The sequence below is a fragment of the Caretta caretta genome, chromosome 2, assembly GCF_965140235.1.
Source record: "Caretta caretta isolate rCarCar2 chromosome 2, rCarCar1.hap1, whole genome shotgun sequence".
NCBI lineage: Eukaryota > Metazoa > Chordata > Testudines > Cheloniidae > Caretta > Caretta caretta.
Window position 1 is genome coordinate 96642069 of NC_134207.1, and position 17906 is coordinate 96659974.

Genomic DNA, 17906 nt, shown 5'->3' on the forward strand with positions numbered 1-17906 from the left:
AATTTTAAAAATCGTAAATGTCATGTTTGCAGCTATTTAAATCTGAAATGTTACAGTGTTGTAATTGTAGGGGTCCTGACCCCCAAAAAAGGAGTTGTGGGGGGATCACAAGGTTATTGTAGGGGGGTTGCAGTACTGCTGCCCTTACTTCTGCGCTGCTGCTGGTGGCAGTGCTGCCTTCAGAGCTGGGCAGCTGGAGAGCGGGGGCTGCTGGCTGGGACCCCAGATCTGAAGGGAGAGCCACTGTTAGCAGCAGCAGAGAAGTAAGGATGGCATGGTATGGATGCTGCTGGTGGGGCGCTGCCTTCAGAGCTGGGCGTCCGGCCAGCAGCCCCTGATCTCCAGCTGCCCAGATCTGAAGAAAGTGTAGAAGGATGGTAATACTGTGACCCCCCTAAAATAACCTTGCAACTCCATGAAACTCCCTTTTGGTCAGGACCCCCAATTTGAGAAAAACTGGTACGCCGTGTGAAATCTATATCGTATAAGGTAAAAGCACACAAAAGACCAGATTTCACAGGAGGGAGACCAGATTTCATGGTCTGTGACACTTTTTCATGGCTGTGAATTTGGTAGGCCCTACACATAGCAATATGGGACGGAAAAGTCATTAAAAATGGGGAAATGCAATCAGAAAGTCAAATATTGGCAGGGTGACTCAGGTATAGGTTTCATACCTGAAACTACGTTTAATTTGTCAACTGAAATTTACTGGATTTCAAATTCATTATGTCCCTTTAAACAATATTTTATGAGACTATGGTTTATATGATTATATAAGCTTGTTTCAGCTTAATTAATACTCAACTTACTTATACCACCACCTTGTTTAAAAGCTTAGTATAACAAAGAACCTTAAATGTAAACAAAAGAATTTTTAAAAAATATTATCCAGTTCAGTAGTAACTGATTCAAAACTGGCTCCAAAATGAATTGTTATTTTCTCTTCCTGCTTCTTACTGGTATCAGCTGTTAAGATTTTTCTGTATATTCATTTATTTTTTGTTCCCCTTTTACAAAGGGAAGTGAGCGATAGTGAGGATTGATATATAAAAATATAATGCAGAAAAGGTCAACTTCTAGCTTAATTGATGGATAACCTCAAACTCCATTGTGACGTTGCAGTCCATAATGTTTTATGGAAACATTCTTATGAATGTGAATATGATGTAACTGGAATATGCTTTACGCAAAAGGTCTCTTGTAAGGTATCATTACAAAGCTTATAATCTACTGAGTGTGTTCATCCTATTTGTATGCATGTATCATTCTTGTATCTGAAGCTAGAAATATGAAGTGTAACTCTGAGGTCTTATTGTAACTATGCAAAGTGTGGGCCATTAATAGCTATTTAGAGTCTTGATGGCTCCCATTGACTAGGACAATTGGTTGCGGATGGTTTATTTACTTGCAAGCCTTCCTGTGTGCCTATGGGCCAGCCCATGGGTAATGAAGAATGAGATCTTACAGTGACATGTGACCATGTCACCTGGTAATGAGATCCATCTTAAATCTGGTACTTTTCCATTCAGAAGGAGAGGTGGGGACCCAGAGAAACCAAAGTTGCTAAATGTGCCAAAGCTATAAAAGGGGTGGAAAAGAACAAAGGAGGCTTCCAGTTAGGTGGAAACTCGGGGTTCTCTCATAAGATGTTTGCTGCAACTAACAAAGACTGTACCAGAGAAAAGGATTGGCCCCAGACTAGGAAGAAGTCTAGTCTGTGAAAGAAGCTTATTGCAACATCTCTGAGGGTGAGATTTTACCTGTAAACAGTTTTTTAATATATTAGGCTTAGACTTGCGTGTTTTTGCTTTATTTTGCTTGGTGACTTATTTTGTTCTGTCTGTTGTCACTTGAAACCACTTAAATCCTACTTTTTGTACTTAATAAAATCACTTTTGTTTATTAGTAAACCCAGAGTAAGTGATTAATACGGGGGGGGAGAGGGGGGTCAAACAGCTGTGCATCTCTCTCTATCAGTGTTATGGAGGACAGACAATTTATGAGTTTACCCTGGATAAGCTTTATACAGAGTAAAGCAGATTTATTTGGGGTTTGGATCCCATTGGGGACTGGGTGTCTGCGTGCTGGAGATAGGTGACCTGCTGAGCAGTTTTTGGTTAAAGTCTGCAGCTTTGGGGGCTTGGACCAGACCTGGGTCTGTGTTGTAGCAGGCTAGTGTGTCTGGCTCAACAAGGCAGAGTTCTGGAGTCCTAAACTGGCAGGGAAAATGGGCTCAGAGGTTATCTCAGCACGTCAGGTAACAGTCCCAAGGGGGGGTCTCTGTGACCGAACCCATCACAGTGATATATAAAAATATAATACAGGAAAGATCAACTTACAGTTTAATTGTTGGATAACCTCTAACTCCATATTCAGAGGCAATACCTGAAAGACACATTTAGTTAGGTTTCTGTTTTCCTCTCATTTATGCAAAAGAGGAACTACATGGTTTGTATAATAAATACTGTTTAAACAAAAACATACATATGTTATCATTTTTTTCTTACCTCAAAATCAATTGATTTTCAATCACTGGAACTGAATTAGTCATTTTATTAATTAAGTGGAGACATGTTACAGACTCATCGTCATGAAAATGTAGCATACATGCACACTAGTAGTATGTATACATGTCAGCTAACACACAAAATATATATTTTAAAAAGCCTTATAAAAATATCCAGATTCTTTTATCCTATTGTCAGTCTTAGCAGACAGATAATAAAGGCTTCTATTCCTTGGTGATCAGAGTGGTAAAGGAACACAGACAGATACAGCATTATACTATGACTTTTACTGGAAAGTCAATCCCTGAACCTGCATTGCATAGGGAGATGGGAGTGATGAGAAGAGTGGGCCACAGCCATTACTCTATACAGTATAGAAACAGCTGTAGTCAAGCTGAGTGGACATGCTGTTTAGTTGCAGCAAAGAATTGTTTCTCACCCTATGACATTTATTCAACTAAAAAAAAGTTAAATGTTATATTGCCTGCTTAAGGTGACACCTCTCTCATAAACTTAAATCCATTCCTTTCAAGGTGCTTGTCATATTATTACTGGAAGTTGAAAATACTTGTAACCTGTATAAAGTTCATGAAATCATATTTGCTGTAAACGTCCTAACTGAAACCATGCTGATGAAGAATAGTAGTGATACCAATATTTCTATTGTAATCTCTATAAACCAACAGCAACTAGTTAGCGATACAAATGCCAACACAAATGCCATGTAATGCACTGTTGGGACTCAATGAACCGTAGTCCTGATTTAGATTTCTGGCAGACTGAGAAAGTGGTAGATTTTTTTTTTAGGACGGGGAAGGTCTGACGTTCTCTGGGCAACCTTGTGGAGACAGATTTAAGGCTGTGTGTTTATTTTGTGAAGCATGTGTCACCTTAACTCAGCATTTCCTATTTTTTGTACTGCCTGTGTCATTTTTGTCACAAATGAGATAAGTTAAATGCACAGCCACATTAATGTGGCTAAATTTATGTATACAGTGTACAGGGCAATTAAGTAGCAGTACTACTAGTATCAGTAGTGGTTCAAGTCCCCAAAATTGATGTGGTCATTGCACAGCTGTGTGCAAGCAGCATAATCCTATTTGGGACAGTGTCAGCTACAGCAGAAGGAAGAGAACAGACAAGTTCTTCTTGACCCTGAGAGAGGCTCTGGGCCTGGAGCACTGGTAGCCACCAACATCAACACATCTGGACCACAGCTGTCCAGAATGTATGACACTCTGCAACACGTTTTCGCATGTGCTCAACTAGGTCCCCCCGCCCCACAAAGCATTATAGTATTGCCAATGTCGTGCATTCAAAAAAATCATGAGATTTTTAAAAATATGTATATTCCAATTCTTTTTATTTGCTTATTTGGTTCTAAGCCTTTAGAGTGTACATTTTTAAGCTTCTCTCTGCAAGTCTGGGGGCTAGAAACTTATTTCTTTTTAAATGAAAGCTAGGATTCTCACATAATTACAGGACTCTACAAACCAGAGCTTAATTTAAAGTACACCAAATAAACTGGCAACACTAGCATTGTACATGCTTTTTGCTCTAGTGTCCACACTTTAGTGGCTTTTTTGTACTACATTTTATGGGACTGGTTAAAGCCTAGGAGAAGAGGGTATCACTGAATGTGACCTATTAAGGAAGCCAGATCTCCACCTCCACCCCCACCCCTTCGTCTCACCGTTTTAAATTAGGACTAATTCAGTAGTAGTGAGATTTAGGGATGTAAACAGCATTTAAAAAGTTAACTGTTTACATAATTAAAAATATGTCGTTTAAACTGTTAACTGATTAAGCAGCTGGGGCTGTGCCACTCTGGCCACTCAGTGCAGCTGGGGCTGCTCCAGCTGGTGCAGGGCCATTGGAGTTGGCCGCTTGGCCTGGGGTTAACAGGTAAGGTGGGTTAACCAGTAAGGCTAATGCTTACCCGTTAATCAGCTGACCGGTTAACCTTTTACATTCCTAGTGAAATTTAGTGCTCCCTAAGTTTTTTATGCATCTTTCAGGACATGGAAGCTTGCAATACTACTCTGCCATGAAAACGTAGTTAAAATGCCATTTTTCCAGGTCTACTTTATTGTCGACATGGCTATTATGTATTAATAGAAATGTCTTGCAGTCAACAATATGCTGGCATACTTATATCTGAAGCTCTTAGCTTAACTTCAAACAATCTGGCTGCTTCATGTACTTCTTAATAGCTTGCTGAGTTTTAGTGAATGCCATATCCGTCACTACCACCTAATTCCAGGATATTTCCCCAAATCTAAATGGCCATACCTCCAGTCTGCTCATTTTGTATGGGATTTTACTCTAAACGATGCTTGCCACAGCCTACCACGCTAACCAATAGTGTGTTATTGTTTCCTTGTACTCCCCCATATGTCTGCACCTGTTGGGTCCTGTCTCATACTTTAAACTCTTTGGAGTAGGGACTGTCATTTGTTCTGTGTTTGTACAACATCTAACACAACACAGGTCCTGACTGATAACAGAGGCTCCTAGAAACTACGATAATGCAAGTATCTGCTGACTCACATGGGACAGGGGAACCACAATTTTCCATCCAAACAATGTTACCTCAAGAAATTAGCAAATCAGCAGCAAAAATAACATTATCAAAAATGCTGGTGTTAACTCGGCTCCTAGTCCCATTTTCAAAAGAGGTTTAGGCCCTAAGGAACAGATTTTCCATGGTATATAGACACCTAAAGATACATGCTACAAAGGAAGGGATCCATCTGAGCTGGAGAAAAATTCCTTCCAAAGCTCACATAGGGCAATAAGTTAGACCCTGAGCATGTGAGCAAGAACTAGTCAGCCAAGCACCTGAGGGAGAGAATGCTCGGTGCCACCTCAGAGCCTTGGTCCTCCCACCCTCATCATCCCATTTAATTGCTTAGACACACTTGAAAATACAGCTTGGTGCCTATCTGCATCTTCAGGCACCTAAATATCTTGGTAAATCCTGACATTACAGCCTAAATTTCCTTGAAAACAGGATTTAGGAGATTAAGGCACACAGGCGCTCTTGAAAATCTTACCTCAAATCCCTATTCATCTGTTAAATTACTGCAGCTGGTAAACCCAGAAGTCTTTCAGAATCTAAATAGAGGTTTACATCATTCTAAGACAGCCAGAGATGATTCCTGCAAAGGACCTGGTGTGTTTGCTTGTGGTAGGGCTGTTATTTCAAGACCTTTTTCACCATAAGGATAATGAGTTGTTGAGAGGTGAAGCTGAAAATTGTAGTCCTCTGTCCCTTTACCCCAACTATAAAACCTGCAAAATGAACTGTGGTTCTACATGCAAGGTAGGATAGTATTGCAAAGTCAAAGTTTTGAGATACTGGTTGTAAGGAGTGTTTTGTTTAAGTGTCCATAGCAGTTAATTTGTGTAACACTCTATGCTGTTGGAGTGCTTACCAAAACTGCATTAACTGATCAAGAGCAACATACTTGTAAAATGAATGAATAAACCCAGAAGCTCTTGAGTAGGAGGTTTCTCGCTAGTTTTCAGCTCATCTCCTATCCCCCTCTCCCCGCAAGATTAATTTTCAGTTTCTACATGCCCTGGTGGAGACATACAGCAATGCTAAAAGATTTTCCACATCCCTATTGACTGTGGACTCATTGTGATGCACTAACATCCCCTTCTTCATTGTGGAAAAAGAGCCCTATCCCCTATTTGACCTAGTCTTAGTATGTCAATGTACAAATGGTGCTATAGCCAGCCCCCTAGGTGCAGGCAGCCATGCATGATGTGTGAGGGAATTTTATTTGGCATATGCGAAAGGGGACTTCAAAGTCAGAATCCTATTAAGACTCATGGCAACTGATCCAAGAGTCTGTGTATTTATCCATTAAACCCCTATGTTGTACAACTGAGTGTGACAGAAGCTTTCTGCTCAGTACTAGCTAAACACTATATACCCCTAAACACAAGTTGCTGCTTATGTTTTCTTCTTGTGAGGACACATCTGATGTTCTCTCTCCTCCAATGCTGCATCATTTCCCTCTATTCACTGGCTTGTGCACAGCCATCCACTTCTAAAAAACTACCCAAGCTTCCTGTGAGCCAGACTACCCCCTTCATCTGTATAGTTTAGAATGGCTTGCAACATCAGTTATTACCAAGAAGATCCCCAATTATCCTCTTTCCTAGCAAAGAGATTCTCCTAAAAACAATTTAGGACATTGGTGAACTTCACTGATGTGTTTCATGTCTGTACAATGTCCACTTTAAGCAACCAAAGAAGTTACCAATTTTCAAACTAAGCCCCGGCAAGATTTTGAGGCATTAACTCCGAATGCCACACCTGTTTGACTAAGAATGGGAACTGAACTGCAACCTCGCTAGTGCTGGACAAAAATTCCGATGTCCCCCTTCAGAAATGGTCTGGAAACACCTCTCCTACAGGTATAATAAATTAAAATGCAGTGAAAACAAGAGAACTGAAGGATGAAAGAACTGCTTAAGCCCCAATCCTACACTGGACTCCTAACAGGCATATGCACTTTAGGATGGGAACTCTTATTCAGATGGCCTAGTAGGCAGAGCGCTTGACTGGGAATCAGGAGAGCTGTGTTACATTCCCAACTGCCACTAGCCAACTGGGTGACCTTGATCAAGGCACTTCACCTCTCTCTGCCTCCATTTCCCTCTCTATAAAACAGGGATAATGATGCCTTCTTCCTTTATAATGTGCTGTAAGAACTACTGATCAGTATGATACGGTCATACATGGTCTAACATAATAAGAATCATGATTGGGACTCTTGGGAATCATCACAGTACAAAACCAACCAATATTACATTTTCAACTTAAAAACAGTCACATTTCCATTTGAAAACAATAATCCAGGGTTAGAAAAAACATTTTTGTTCATTTGGTTACACTCTGTATTTGATGGCACTTTGCACAGTTTCAATTTTCATCGTCTGCTGCACTATCTGTCACAAATACAAGCAGAATGATATCATCTTCACGCACAGCCCTAGGGAAGCTCTCCTGCACACTCTTCCATAGGCCTTGCAAGAGTATATTTACAGTAAGTGTACCAGCATAGCTAAAAGTGAAATCAGAATAGGCAAGTGTGTGCACAGAGAGGAAGGGGAGCCCTAGGACATCTGGGGCTATTACCATCTGGCACGCCCAAAATGACACTTTTAAATATAACAGGAAAACAAAATACAAATATTTTTTCTTGACCGTTTTTTACAATCAGAAGATGGATTTTTTTAAGTTAATCAATTTCAAATATTGAAGATAACAGTGTCTTTTTAAGAGAAGGCTTAATGAGAAGGTGGACAGAAATCTGCTGTCCAGTGAGGCAATGATTTCAACAAGATGTGTGTAATTCCTTAAGGATTGACCATGAGAAAGCACTTTACAATTCTGAAAGTGCAAGTAGATCTATTTGATCTAGTAACAGTAAAGTAAGGAACCTAAAACAGAGAAGTTGTATCTTATTATGGTGGGCGCTGTAAATCAGATCAAGCACCTTAAAAAGAAATTAAAGAAACTTGTACCAAAGATAGCACTTTTCAGGGCCCTATCTTCTATGAGGTTACTCCTCTCTTCTTATTTGTTTTAAGTGTATAAGGATCTGAGGTTTTGGTTGAAGAGGTAAATCATAGCAGCATGAGTTGAAAAGTCACTAACAGTGGGATACGATACAGTCACGTCTTCGATACTTACTGCTACACTTAGCCAGCAGATCCTTCAAGACAAATCCGTTTGTTTATATGATATAGCCTTTTTTTAATAGTAATCCTTCTGGCTGTTTCATTTTCAAAACTAGTTGACAATGAAACTATGCCTACACAACACATACTTACTAGAATAGGAAGTCGCATCCATCTTCCCAACTTTTACTGGAGACCCACTGCTTCTTATCTCTATACCAACTTCATTCCACACAGGCTCCAATTTCTTGCAATGGCCACACCAAGGTGCATAGAACTGAAAACAAGTCAGAAGGGTGGCATTAAACAGAATCAGTGAACTCTACATAAACATGGAACTCTCAAGCCACACATTTGGAAAACCAACAAAAGTTGCCAAACAGATAATCCTCTCTTGGTTTATTTTTTTAGGAAAAACCTGCTAGTAATTTATATTTCTCTTCAATGCAGTGCTCTTGTCTATGAAAAGCCACAGGACAGAAGCAGACTATGCAATCTTATCTTCTAAAAAAAGTGTACCTGGAGGGGGAAAAAATGTATCACCTTGATATAGTATTTGATGGGGGACTAGACTGACATCAGTATAAAGGAATTTAAGCTTATATAAGGTAAGTTTAATTTATTTGCCATCTCTATCGCCTGCCAGATAAGCCTGTTTGGAGGAAATCTCAAAACAAGAAGCAGATTACCATGACTTCAGATTTCAAAAGGAAGGAGGGTGTTGAACACAAGTGAGCACATATCCTGTAACCATAAACATTTATGTTATAATATTTGCATTTAGTAGTGTGTAGTAGTTGCACAATCACTAACAGTACCACCAAATGGTTAGGCGGGAATTTGGCAGAGCACCTGCCCTTTGAAAGCACAGTCCAGTTCTTCTGTGTCCCTGCCCCAGTGATTTCCAGTCCTTCCCTTTAGCACAGAAACTTTGTTGAGGTTGGGTCCTTGAATAGTCAAGGCCTCTTCCAGACGGTGTCTCATCTAGGTGAAGACTCCTGGGATGGTAATGTCCTTTCGGAGTGGGTAGGGGAGCCAGGTCCATCTCTCCACTGTGCTGTTCCAGGGCATAGTGGTAGGCAGCTACACTTGACACCTCGGGATGCTAGACCGCTGCCAGCCCCCTCCTACCCAGTCTACTTTTGTTTCCTAAATAACTCACTATAGTCAAGTCTCTGGCCCGCAATCTCAGTTGCCTGCCTCTCCTCCATGAGTTTGCACAGGCCTACGTTGCCAGATCCCAGGGAATGAGCTCCTGGGCATTATTTTCCCTTCAGAGCAGCCCTCTGCTTCCTCCCTCTGAACTGCTCTGCTCTCCTTTTTAGAGCACTGCCTCCAGCTTTTACAAGCTTAGCAGGTATGACTGGGCGGGACTGCCTGGGCCCAGAGCTGTTCCTTAACCCCTTGCTCTCCAGTTTGTATATCCCATCACATAGTGCAAACCAACTCCTATTTCCTTCAGAGCCAGGATGCAGCTGGATGAATTCCTTCCATCCTCCTACCTACCAAGGACTTAATCCTACACTCACTGAAGTCAGTGCTGAAGGATCACGGGCCCAGGAAATTGATTTTCCAGTTGAGAAGGGGGTTGGTTTTGCCTTTGTGGAAGTTTCTGATTCAGAAGATACTATATATAATTTGCCACTTATTTCTCAACAAATATGGTTAATATGAGCTATTTGGCAACTGTATTCAGTTGCACAAACCTTACTTTGAATTCAATTTTCTGTTCTACACCTAGTCTTAGAACTAGAGAATACTGAACATAACACTTTCCAAGTATATTAGACAGTGAAATAAATTATTTTGAACAATGAACATGATACAAGAGCTAAAATCTGAAGTATACACATTAGCACATACAGCTATGGGTTAGTTTTCCTCTTTAAAAAAAAGTTCCTCCAATATCAAATTACTTTATAAATGCAAGGCAAAACAGTAAGTGCTTAATGCAAGCAGACCAATTCCTGGACCATCCTGTACACAGCAAACAGCTTATCCATCCTACCAGCAGATGGAACATAACAAATCGTTTTTCACCACGATACAGAAAAACTCTGATTTCAAATTACTGAGCAGCTTTATAACATTGTGTAGTATATACCGGTTCTTTTATTTTTCAAACGAAACTAATGGAAAGCTGTTAAGTTTCAACAAAGTATGAATCTTAATACTTCTCACATACTCACATCTACAAGCCAAATGTCATCTTTACGATTGTCTTTAAACCTAGAAAAGAAAAGCACAGCTTGTGACATGTCTATACACAAGCACACAAATACACTATTCGTTTCTAAAGGAGGGGTATATTGGGACCTGGTTAAAAAAAAAAGGAAGAGAAGATCAAAGCAAAAATATGGCAGGCATATTAAGCCCATCAGCATTTTACTATTAAAATTCCTTGTGTATTTCACACTGCAGTGTATTGTATTAGTGCAGCAACAATAAAAAAAAAAAAAAAAAATCCCAGAACTACTGAAGTAAGGGTAAATGACAATAAGAAAAAATGGTTAAGATAGCAAACAATACTAATCTATATTTTCTGGCTTTATTTAATGTTAGAGTAATGACTGACAAGATAACAAATTGACTAGTTTTAACAGTATTGTAGAGTTTGCATTAAGTTGAATGTGAATTGGAAGTCTATGACATAGCTACCAGGGAAGTCCTTATGAAATACACATTATAATGATTATAATAGGTTAAAAGAAGTACCTAACAAGATGAATTTTGTATGTATTTATGAGTCTATTTTGCTTGTCATTGCAATTAGATGACTATGAGAGCACTTACTGGAAAGTTATTTGTGAACAGACTACAGCTTATGTTAGTGAGGACCTAATAGCAATCAGATCCAAAGGTAACAACATTCATGCATTGCATAGGCTTCCCTACTGAAGTCTGCCAACACATCTCAGTTTTAGTTAGTAATGCCCTTGCTACCACAGCTCCAAGCTTCTCCCAAGGAAAGATCACTAAATGCATCTAGGTGTGTAAAACACATTTGTTCTATGGCTTGTGTTAGGCAGTAAGTCAGACCAGATGAGTAAAATCTGAGTCATAATGATCATTGTAAGGGACTGATCACAGGCCTAGAAGCGACACATTTAGGACCTAACTGGCGCAAGAAAACAAGGGATGAACTTGGTTAAATGCAAGTAAGTTGAGATTTTCTGATGGCTGTAGGCAAGCAATATGAGACCACCACAGTTACATATGACCTAGAATATGGTTTTATCTCATACACCTACAGAGGAGGTTGAGCTACCTAACTCACTAGATTTCCCTCCTTTCACCTTTTAGTTTTAAATAATCAAAAGAAACCTTAAAAGCAAGTTTTAAGAAGTTAACTAAATGCTTGGAGGGGAAAAGAAAAGATTTACAATTTGCTTGCTGAAGTGTTAACAATACAAGTACTATCTTTTAACTATATTTTGTCACAGCCATGTTATGGCTGAAATGCTTTATTTAGCCCTCTGCTCCGAGGTACTAGAGCAAATGCATGCTCAAATGTCCGGAGGGGACTGGGTGAATTTAGTACAACCTGTTCAAACAGTTTGTTGAAAGAACCAAACATGAAACAAAGATGATGATGACGACTGTCGAAAGACTATCTGAAATACCTGATTATGTTAAAGAAACTATACAAAATGTTTACAGGTTTTTTTAGCCAGACATGCCTTATCTACTTATTTTACTGAAAATCAATTTTACTGTTGTTTGCACTGTAGAACTAAAGAAAGATATAAGTGGATTCTATTGTCCCTTGTGCATTAAATATACGTTGGCAACCTCTAATTATGAAATCTTAAACATTGGTGATGATGCAAGAAGAAGAAATCAACAGTTTGATTTTCAGATCCCAGGTTCTGTTTGCAGTTAGAATATATCCTCTGGTTTCAGAGGAACAGCCGTGTTAGTCTGTATTCGCAAAAAGAAAAGGAGTACTTGTGGCACCTTAGAGACTAACCAATTTATTTGAGCATGAGCTTTCGTGAGCTACAGCTCACTTCATCAGATGTTAGTGAGCTGTAGCTCACGAAAGCTCATGCTCAAATAAATTGGTTAGTCTCTAAGGTGCCACAAGTACTCCTTTTCTTTTTGCGAATATATCCTCTGCAACTTGTAATCTGAAAATATGACAAAGAACCCATCCCTGCCACCTCCAAAGCAACTACAGACATTTTTCATATATATGTTACTTATGCAACCAAAGCATTCTGCTTCTAGCTCATATGGAATATTAAGGCACACAGTCAAAGATGTGAATAAAAACCAGCGGATGGCAGGGCACAAAAATCAAGAAAGTGGACAGGAACAGGATGCAATGCAATAAGCAAGTTTAATTTCCCATTCAGACCTTGGACTGCTACCCTCACACATTTTTTTTTCTTTTTTAAGTACCGAATAACATCTTCACAAGAGGCTAAAGAGACAAGAAATTTCAAAGATATATTATAAATCATTTTAACCTATGTTACTATTCGCACTATTTATGCCATATTACTTTTTTCATTTCTCTCAAGTTGACCTGAAAAGAGGTCTGTGTAAGCTCAAAACAGAGTCTCTCTCTCACCAATAGAAGCTGGTCCAAAAAAAGGTACTGCGTCACCCACCTCCTCACTCTATAAAGGAAGTCAAGTCAGTTTCTCATTCAAGCTCTTAATGCTACACTATCTGAAGGGATGTGTTTGTTGAGAAACAATTGATACTGATAGAATCTAAACCAGTATGTCAAATTATGGTTCTATAAAGCTTGTTTACACAAAATTTAAATTTTAAACCGAATTTAAGTGTCCTTTTTTTTTACTAAGAGATGGACTGGCAAAAATATAAAAGCTGAAGACTTATATTTTGATATTCTTATCTTTGTCAGTTTTACATTATTTAAACTTAATTTAGTTTAAATTTCTAAGAAAGAATCACATAATATAAACTCCCCCTTGCCAAAGATACCTTTTATAAATGTGTATGAAATTTGAAAATGCATTTTATGGAGTCCTTGGTAGAAATTATGGTCGATATTTTAAATTCATATTGTCACTTGTGTTAGACTAAATTCCTGTGAGATAGTGCACATTCTCTGTAGCAGATAGCAATTTTTCAACATTAGTATTATTGACTGTTACTTCCAACATTAAACCTTATAAATCCCTAGTAAATACTATTATAAAGCAGTGAGTGCCTGAATTAGGCAAAAGCAAAATATTATTTTAACCCAATGTAAAAAGTATTTCAAACTTTTTAAAAAGCCTTAATTATGAAGCATCTACATATGTGTTCCTGACCTGACACATAATAAACCAAATTTGAGCCCAGAGATAATTTTTACAACCAAATTATAATACTGTATTTTCAGGACCATGTAAATATCAACATAGCATTATATAGGGTCATGAATAACTCCATAATACCCAATTAAAGTTGTCATAGGACAGACGGCTGGATGTAAATCAAGCAGGAAAAGTAGCATGTGCTACAGCCTGGTAATTTACTAATCTACAGCAGGGTCAGGCTAACCTTTTGGCCTGAGGGCCACATCTGGGTATGGAAATTGTATGATGGGCAATGAATGCGTATGAAATTGGGGGCTGGGGTGTGGGAGGGGGTGAGGGTTCCAGCTGGGGGTGCGAGCTCTGGGGTGGGGCCAGAAATGAGGCACTCGAGGGCTGGATTAAAAGGTCTGACAGGCAGGATGCGGCCCCCCAGGCCGTAATTTGCCCACCCCTGATCTACAGACAACTGATAAATGTGTATAATAGAGAATCTAATATAGATAACAGGGATTGGGGAAATGGAGGTTACTGACATGCACATTTACAGAACTTCCTACAGATGCTTTTTTAGGCCACATGTACCTGTTTTTGAATACAAAATTCTTCCATCTTCAGCTAAGTAGTTTATCAGCAGATACCGCTTTTTAAGGAACTAGTACACTGAAGCAGAGTGATCTAATAGACAGAGTCTAGAGACCTAGTTTCTATTCCCACCTCTGCCACTGGCCTGCTGTCTCATTTCATCTTTCTGTTTCCCCTACCATCCTTTTTCTCTCTCCTATAATTAGGTTGTAAGCTCTTTGGGATAAGGACTTATTATTATTACCATGTGTTTGTATAATGCCTGGCTACCAAAATGGGACCTTGTCATAAATATAAAGGGAAGGGTAAACCCCTCTGAAATCCCTCCTGGCCAGGGGATAGCTCCTCTCACCTGTAAAGGGTTAAGAAGCTAAAGGTAACCTCGCTGGCAACTGACCAAAATGACCAATGAGGAGACAAGATACTTTCAAAAGCTGGGAGGAGGGAGAGAAACAAAGGGTCTGTGGGTCTGTCTATATTCTGTCTTGGCCGGGGATAGACCAGGAAAGGAGTCTTAGAACTTTTAGTAAGTAATCTAGCTAGGTACGTGTTAGATTATGATTTCTTTAAATGGCTGAGAAAAGAACTGTGCTGAATAGAATAACTATTTCTGTCTTTGTATCTTTTTTGTAACTTAAGGTTTTGCCTAGAGGGGTTCTCTATGTTTTTGAATCTAATTACCCTGTAAGGTATCTACCGTCCTGATTTTACAGGGGGGATTTCTTTATTTCTATTTACTTCTATTTTTATTAAAAGTCTTCTTGTAAGAAAACTGAATGCTTTTTCATTGTTCTCAGATCCAAGGGTTTGGGTCTGTGGTCACCTATGCAAATTGAGGAGGCTTTTTATCCAACATTTCCCAGGAAAGGGGGGGTGCAAGTGTTGGGAGGATTGTTCATTGTTCTTAGGATCCAAGGGTCTGGGTCTGTAGTCACCTAGGCAAATTGGTGAGGCTTTTTACAAAACCTTGTCCAGGAAGTGGGGTGCAAGGTTTTGGGAAGTAGTTCGGGGGGAAAGACGCGTCCAAAAAGCTCTTCCCCAGTAACCAGTATTAGTTTGGTGGTGGTAGCGGCCAATCCAAGGACAAAGGGTGGAATATTTTGTACCTTGGGGAAGTTTTGACCTAAGCTGGTGAAGATAAGCTTAGGAGGTTTTTCATGCAGGTCCCCACATCTGTACCCTAGAGTTCAGCGTGGGGGAGGAACCTTGACAGACCTCTATGAACTAATATAATTCAAATCAATAAAAACAATGCAAAGCTTTCACCCATATTCTACTTTCATAAATCTTTGCTGTATGTGCACTAGAACCTGCTGCTGGACTTTTGACATGAACTGAAAATGTTTACCCTTCAGACCTTCCAGTTATTTATATGCAGATATGCCACAGATTTGTGGCCCTATACCAGCACTTGTTTGATAAAGAACCACAACATACACATTTGGACAACTCAAGCTTATTAAATTAAGTTTCCAAGGGCACTGAACTAGAAGTTGTCCACACTTTCAAATACAGATATTTGCACAATTCACTGAAGGCTTGCAGATACTGTAGGAAACTTCTACTAAACACATAGAAACCCAGCAGTGTTTTCCTTTAACAGATGTTTTACAAAAATTCTCTAGCTATGAAAATGTGCTTCTTCCTCACTAAAACCCTTGACCAGATTTGAACGTACTACCATAGTTAGAAACACGGGAGGAAAAAAACATTTATTACTGTGTCTATTTAGTCTCTTATTCTTCAGTCTTCCAAAATGGTGATCCCTATTCACAGCCTCTTAAAACAACACGCAGCCTTTGCAAAACTAAGCCATGCTCATTGTGCTTCAACTTACTAGTTATGAGGTACTATTTATACAAACCACATCCTTTTCTTTCATGCATTTCACGGTTGCTGCTAGAGAAAGAAACAAGACTTATTCAGCATTTTCAGCAGAGTAATACCACAGCGCACTAAAGCAAGAAAGGAGCAGAACTTCCAGGAAAACAAACAAAGAAATACCTAGGCAACATTTCATGTGACAATAAAATAGGAGTACTTACGAGTCATCTAAGTCTTCCACAAAAGCTGCATCTAAAGTCAAGACAAGTGCAGCAGCTACCAGAAAAAAGGGGAGGGGGCAGGAAAAGTAGTAAGTAGGTTGCAGGACAGGCTAATGGCATTTACTCTGATTAATTCATTGTCACTACTGTCCCCTCCAATCGATCCCTTCACCCCTTACGCTTTATCATAGGGACGCACTGCAGGCACCTCTAATGTGCCCCATACTTATGGAAATAATCTAGTGAAGTATTTTTCAAAGTTCGGGTCATGACCCAGTACTGGGTCATGGCATATAAGGAACTGGGTCGCCTTGCTCAGCACTCAGGGAAACTAGCAGCTCTGGTCTGCACCACCGACCAGGACATTAAAAGTCCCGTTGGCGGTGCTTCCCAGCTAAGGAAGACTAGTGCCTACCTGTTCCAACACCACGCTGCACCCCGGAAGTGGCTAGTAGCGGGTCCGGATTCTAGGCAGGGTGGCCATGGGCTCCGCAAGCGGCTCTGCACAGCTCTCGCCTGCCCCGAGCACCGGCTCCTTGCTGCCATTGGCCTGTAAGCGAGAGCCATGCAGAACTGCTTGCGTACCTCCGTCTAGGAGCCGGACCTGCTGTTGGCTGCTTCCAGGGTACAGTGCGATTTGCGGTGCCAGGACTGGCAGGAAGCCTGCCTCTGCACCCTAACTTCGCCGCTGACCGGGAGTCGCCAGAGGTAAGCCTGCGCCCCAGCCCTGAGCCCCCCCACCCCGAACCCCTCCCTGCACCCTGGCCCCATCCTAGAGTCTGCACCCCAAGGCCAGAGCCCTGACCCCTCCCACATCCTAACCCTCTGCCCCATCCCTCAGCCCCCTCCAAACCTTGAGCCCCTCCTGCACCCCAAATCCCTCATCCCAGGCCCCAGCCCAGAGCCCCCTCCCACACTCTGAACCCCTCATTCCCAGCCCCACCCCGCAGCCCTCACTCCAACCCCTATAAGGAAATCAGAAACAACCAAGTAACCTCCCACACCCCAAACCCCTCAACCCCAGCTCTGTTGGGTCAGGGACATCAACAATTTTCTTCAACTGGGTCCCCAGAAAAAAAGGTTGAAAACCACTGAGCTAGTGAATTTACCCCGTCTGCTTTGCATCATGCTTGGTCCGACCACTCTTATTCGGAGGGTCTTTGCCCCGTCTCGTCCCCCTCCCCGCAACAGACCCACATCCCGATTCTCTCCCCTCTCATCCCTCAGCCTTCCCGCCTGCAAGGAGCTCTGGGGCAATAACTCCTACCCCCAAACCTCCTCCTTCTCCCCCCCCCCCGCCTTCCTAACATCCGCTCCCGCAAAGACCCTCCCGCCACGGCCCAGCCACGAGCTCCCCACGCGCGCATCCCCCTGCCCCTCCCCACGCTGGCGGGCCGCGGCGCGGGGAATGACGAGCCCCCGGGTTTACCTGCTGCCCAGATGAGCCGGCGCCGCCCGCTCGCCGCGGCCATGTTGACAGCAGGACTCGGGAAGGCAGCACAACTTCCGGCCGGCAGGGGAAACCCCAGCGCACGCGGCGCCCCGGCAGACGCCCCCCGCGCAAGCGCAGAAAGAAGGGCGGGGGCGGGGTTAGGGAAAGAGAGGCGGCGGTCAGGACCTCCGGCCACGCCCCCGCAGAGACCGTTCCACTCCGAACGCCCAGCGCGAGCCGGTTCTGCCGGCTGCTGCGCTCTTCTCGGTGCGCGGGCTCCCCGCCAGCCGGCTTGGGGGCGGGGCAGGGCAGAGACACCCCCACCCCCACCCAGCGTTGGGACCGCCTAATGGCAGTGGGC

The 17906-nt window shown here is 41.6% G+C and overlaps 1 protein-coding gene across 4 annotated transcripts in view; it reads right to left on the reverse strand.

The window, feature by feature from the left end:
- The window catches only part of TMX3 (thioredoxin related transmembrane protein 3), a 61037-nt gene extending 43364 nt beyond the window's left edge, over positions 1-17673 (reverse strand). For all 4 annotated transcript variants that reach the window (XM_075125324.1, XM_048840160.2, XM_075125325.1 and 1 more), the window contains exons 1-5: positions 17543-17673; positions 16114-16168; positions 10400-10439; positions 8364-8487; positions 2343-2388 (exon numbers count right to left, since the gene is read on the reverse strand). In XM_075125324.1, coding sequence (XP_074981425.1) covers positions 2343-2388; positions 8364-8487; positions 10400-10439; positions 16114-16168; positions 17543-17585 — 308 coding nt within the window. In that variant the 5' untranslated portion in view covers positions 17586-17673. The remainder of the gene's footprint in view (positions 1-2342; positions 2389-8363; positions 8488-10399; positions 10440-16113; positions 16169-17542) is intronic.
- Positions 17674-17906: the final 233 nt, after the last annotated feature.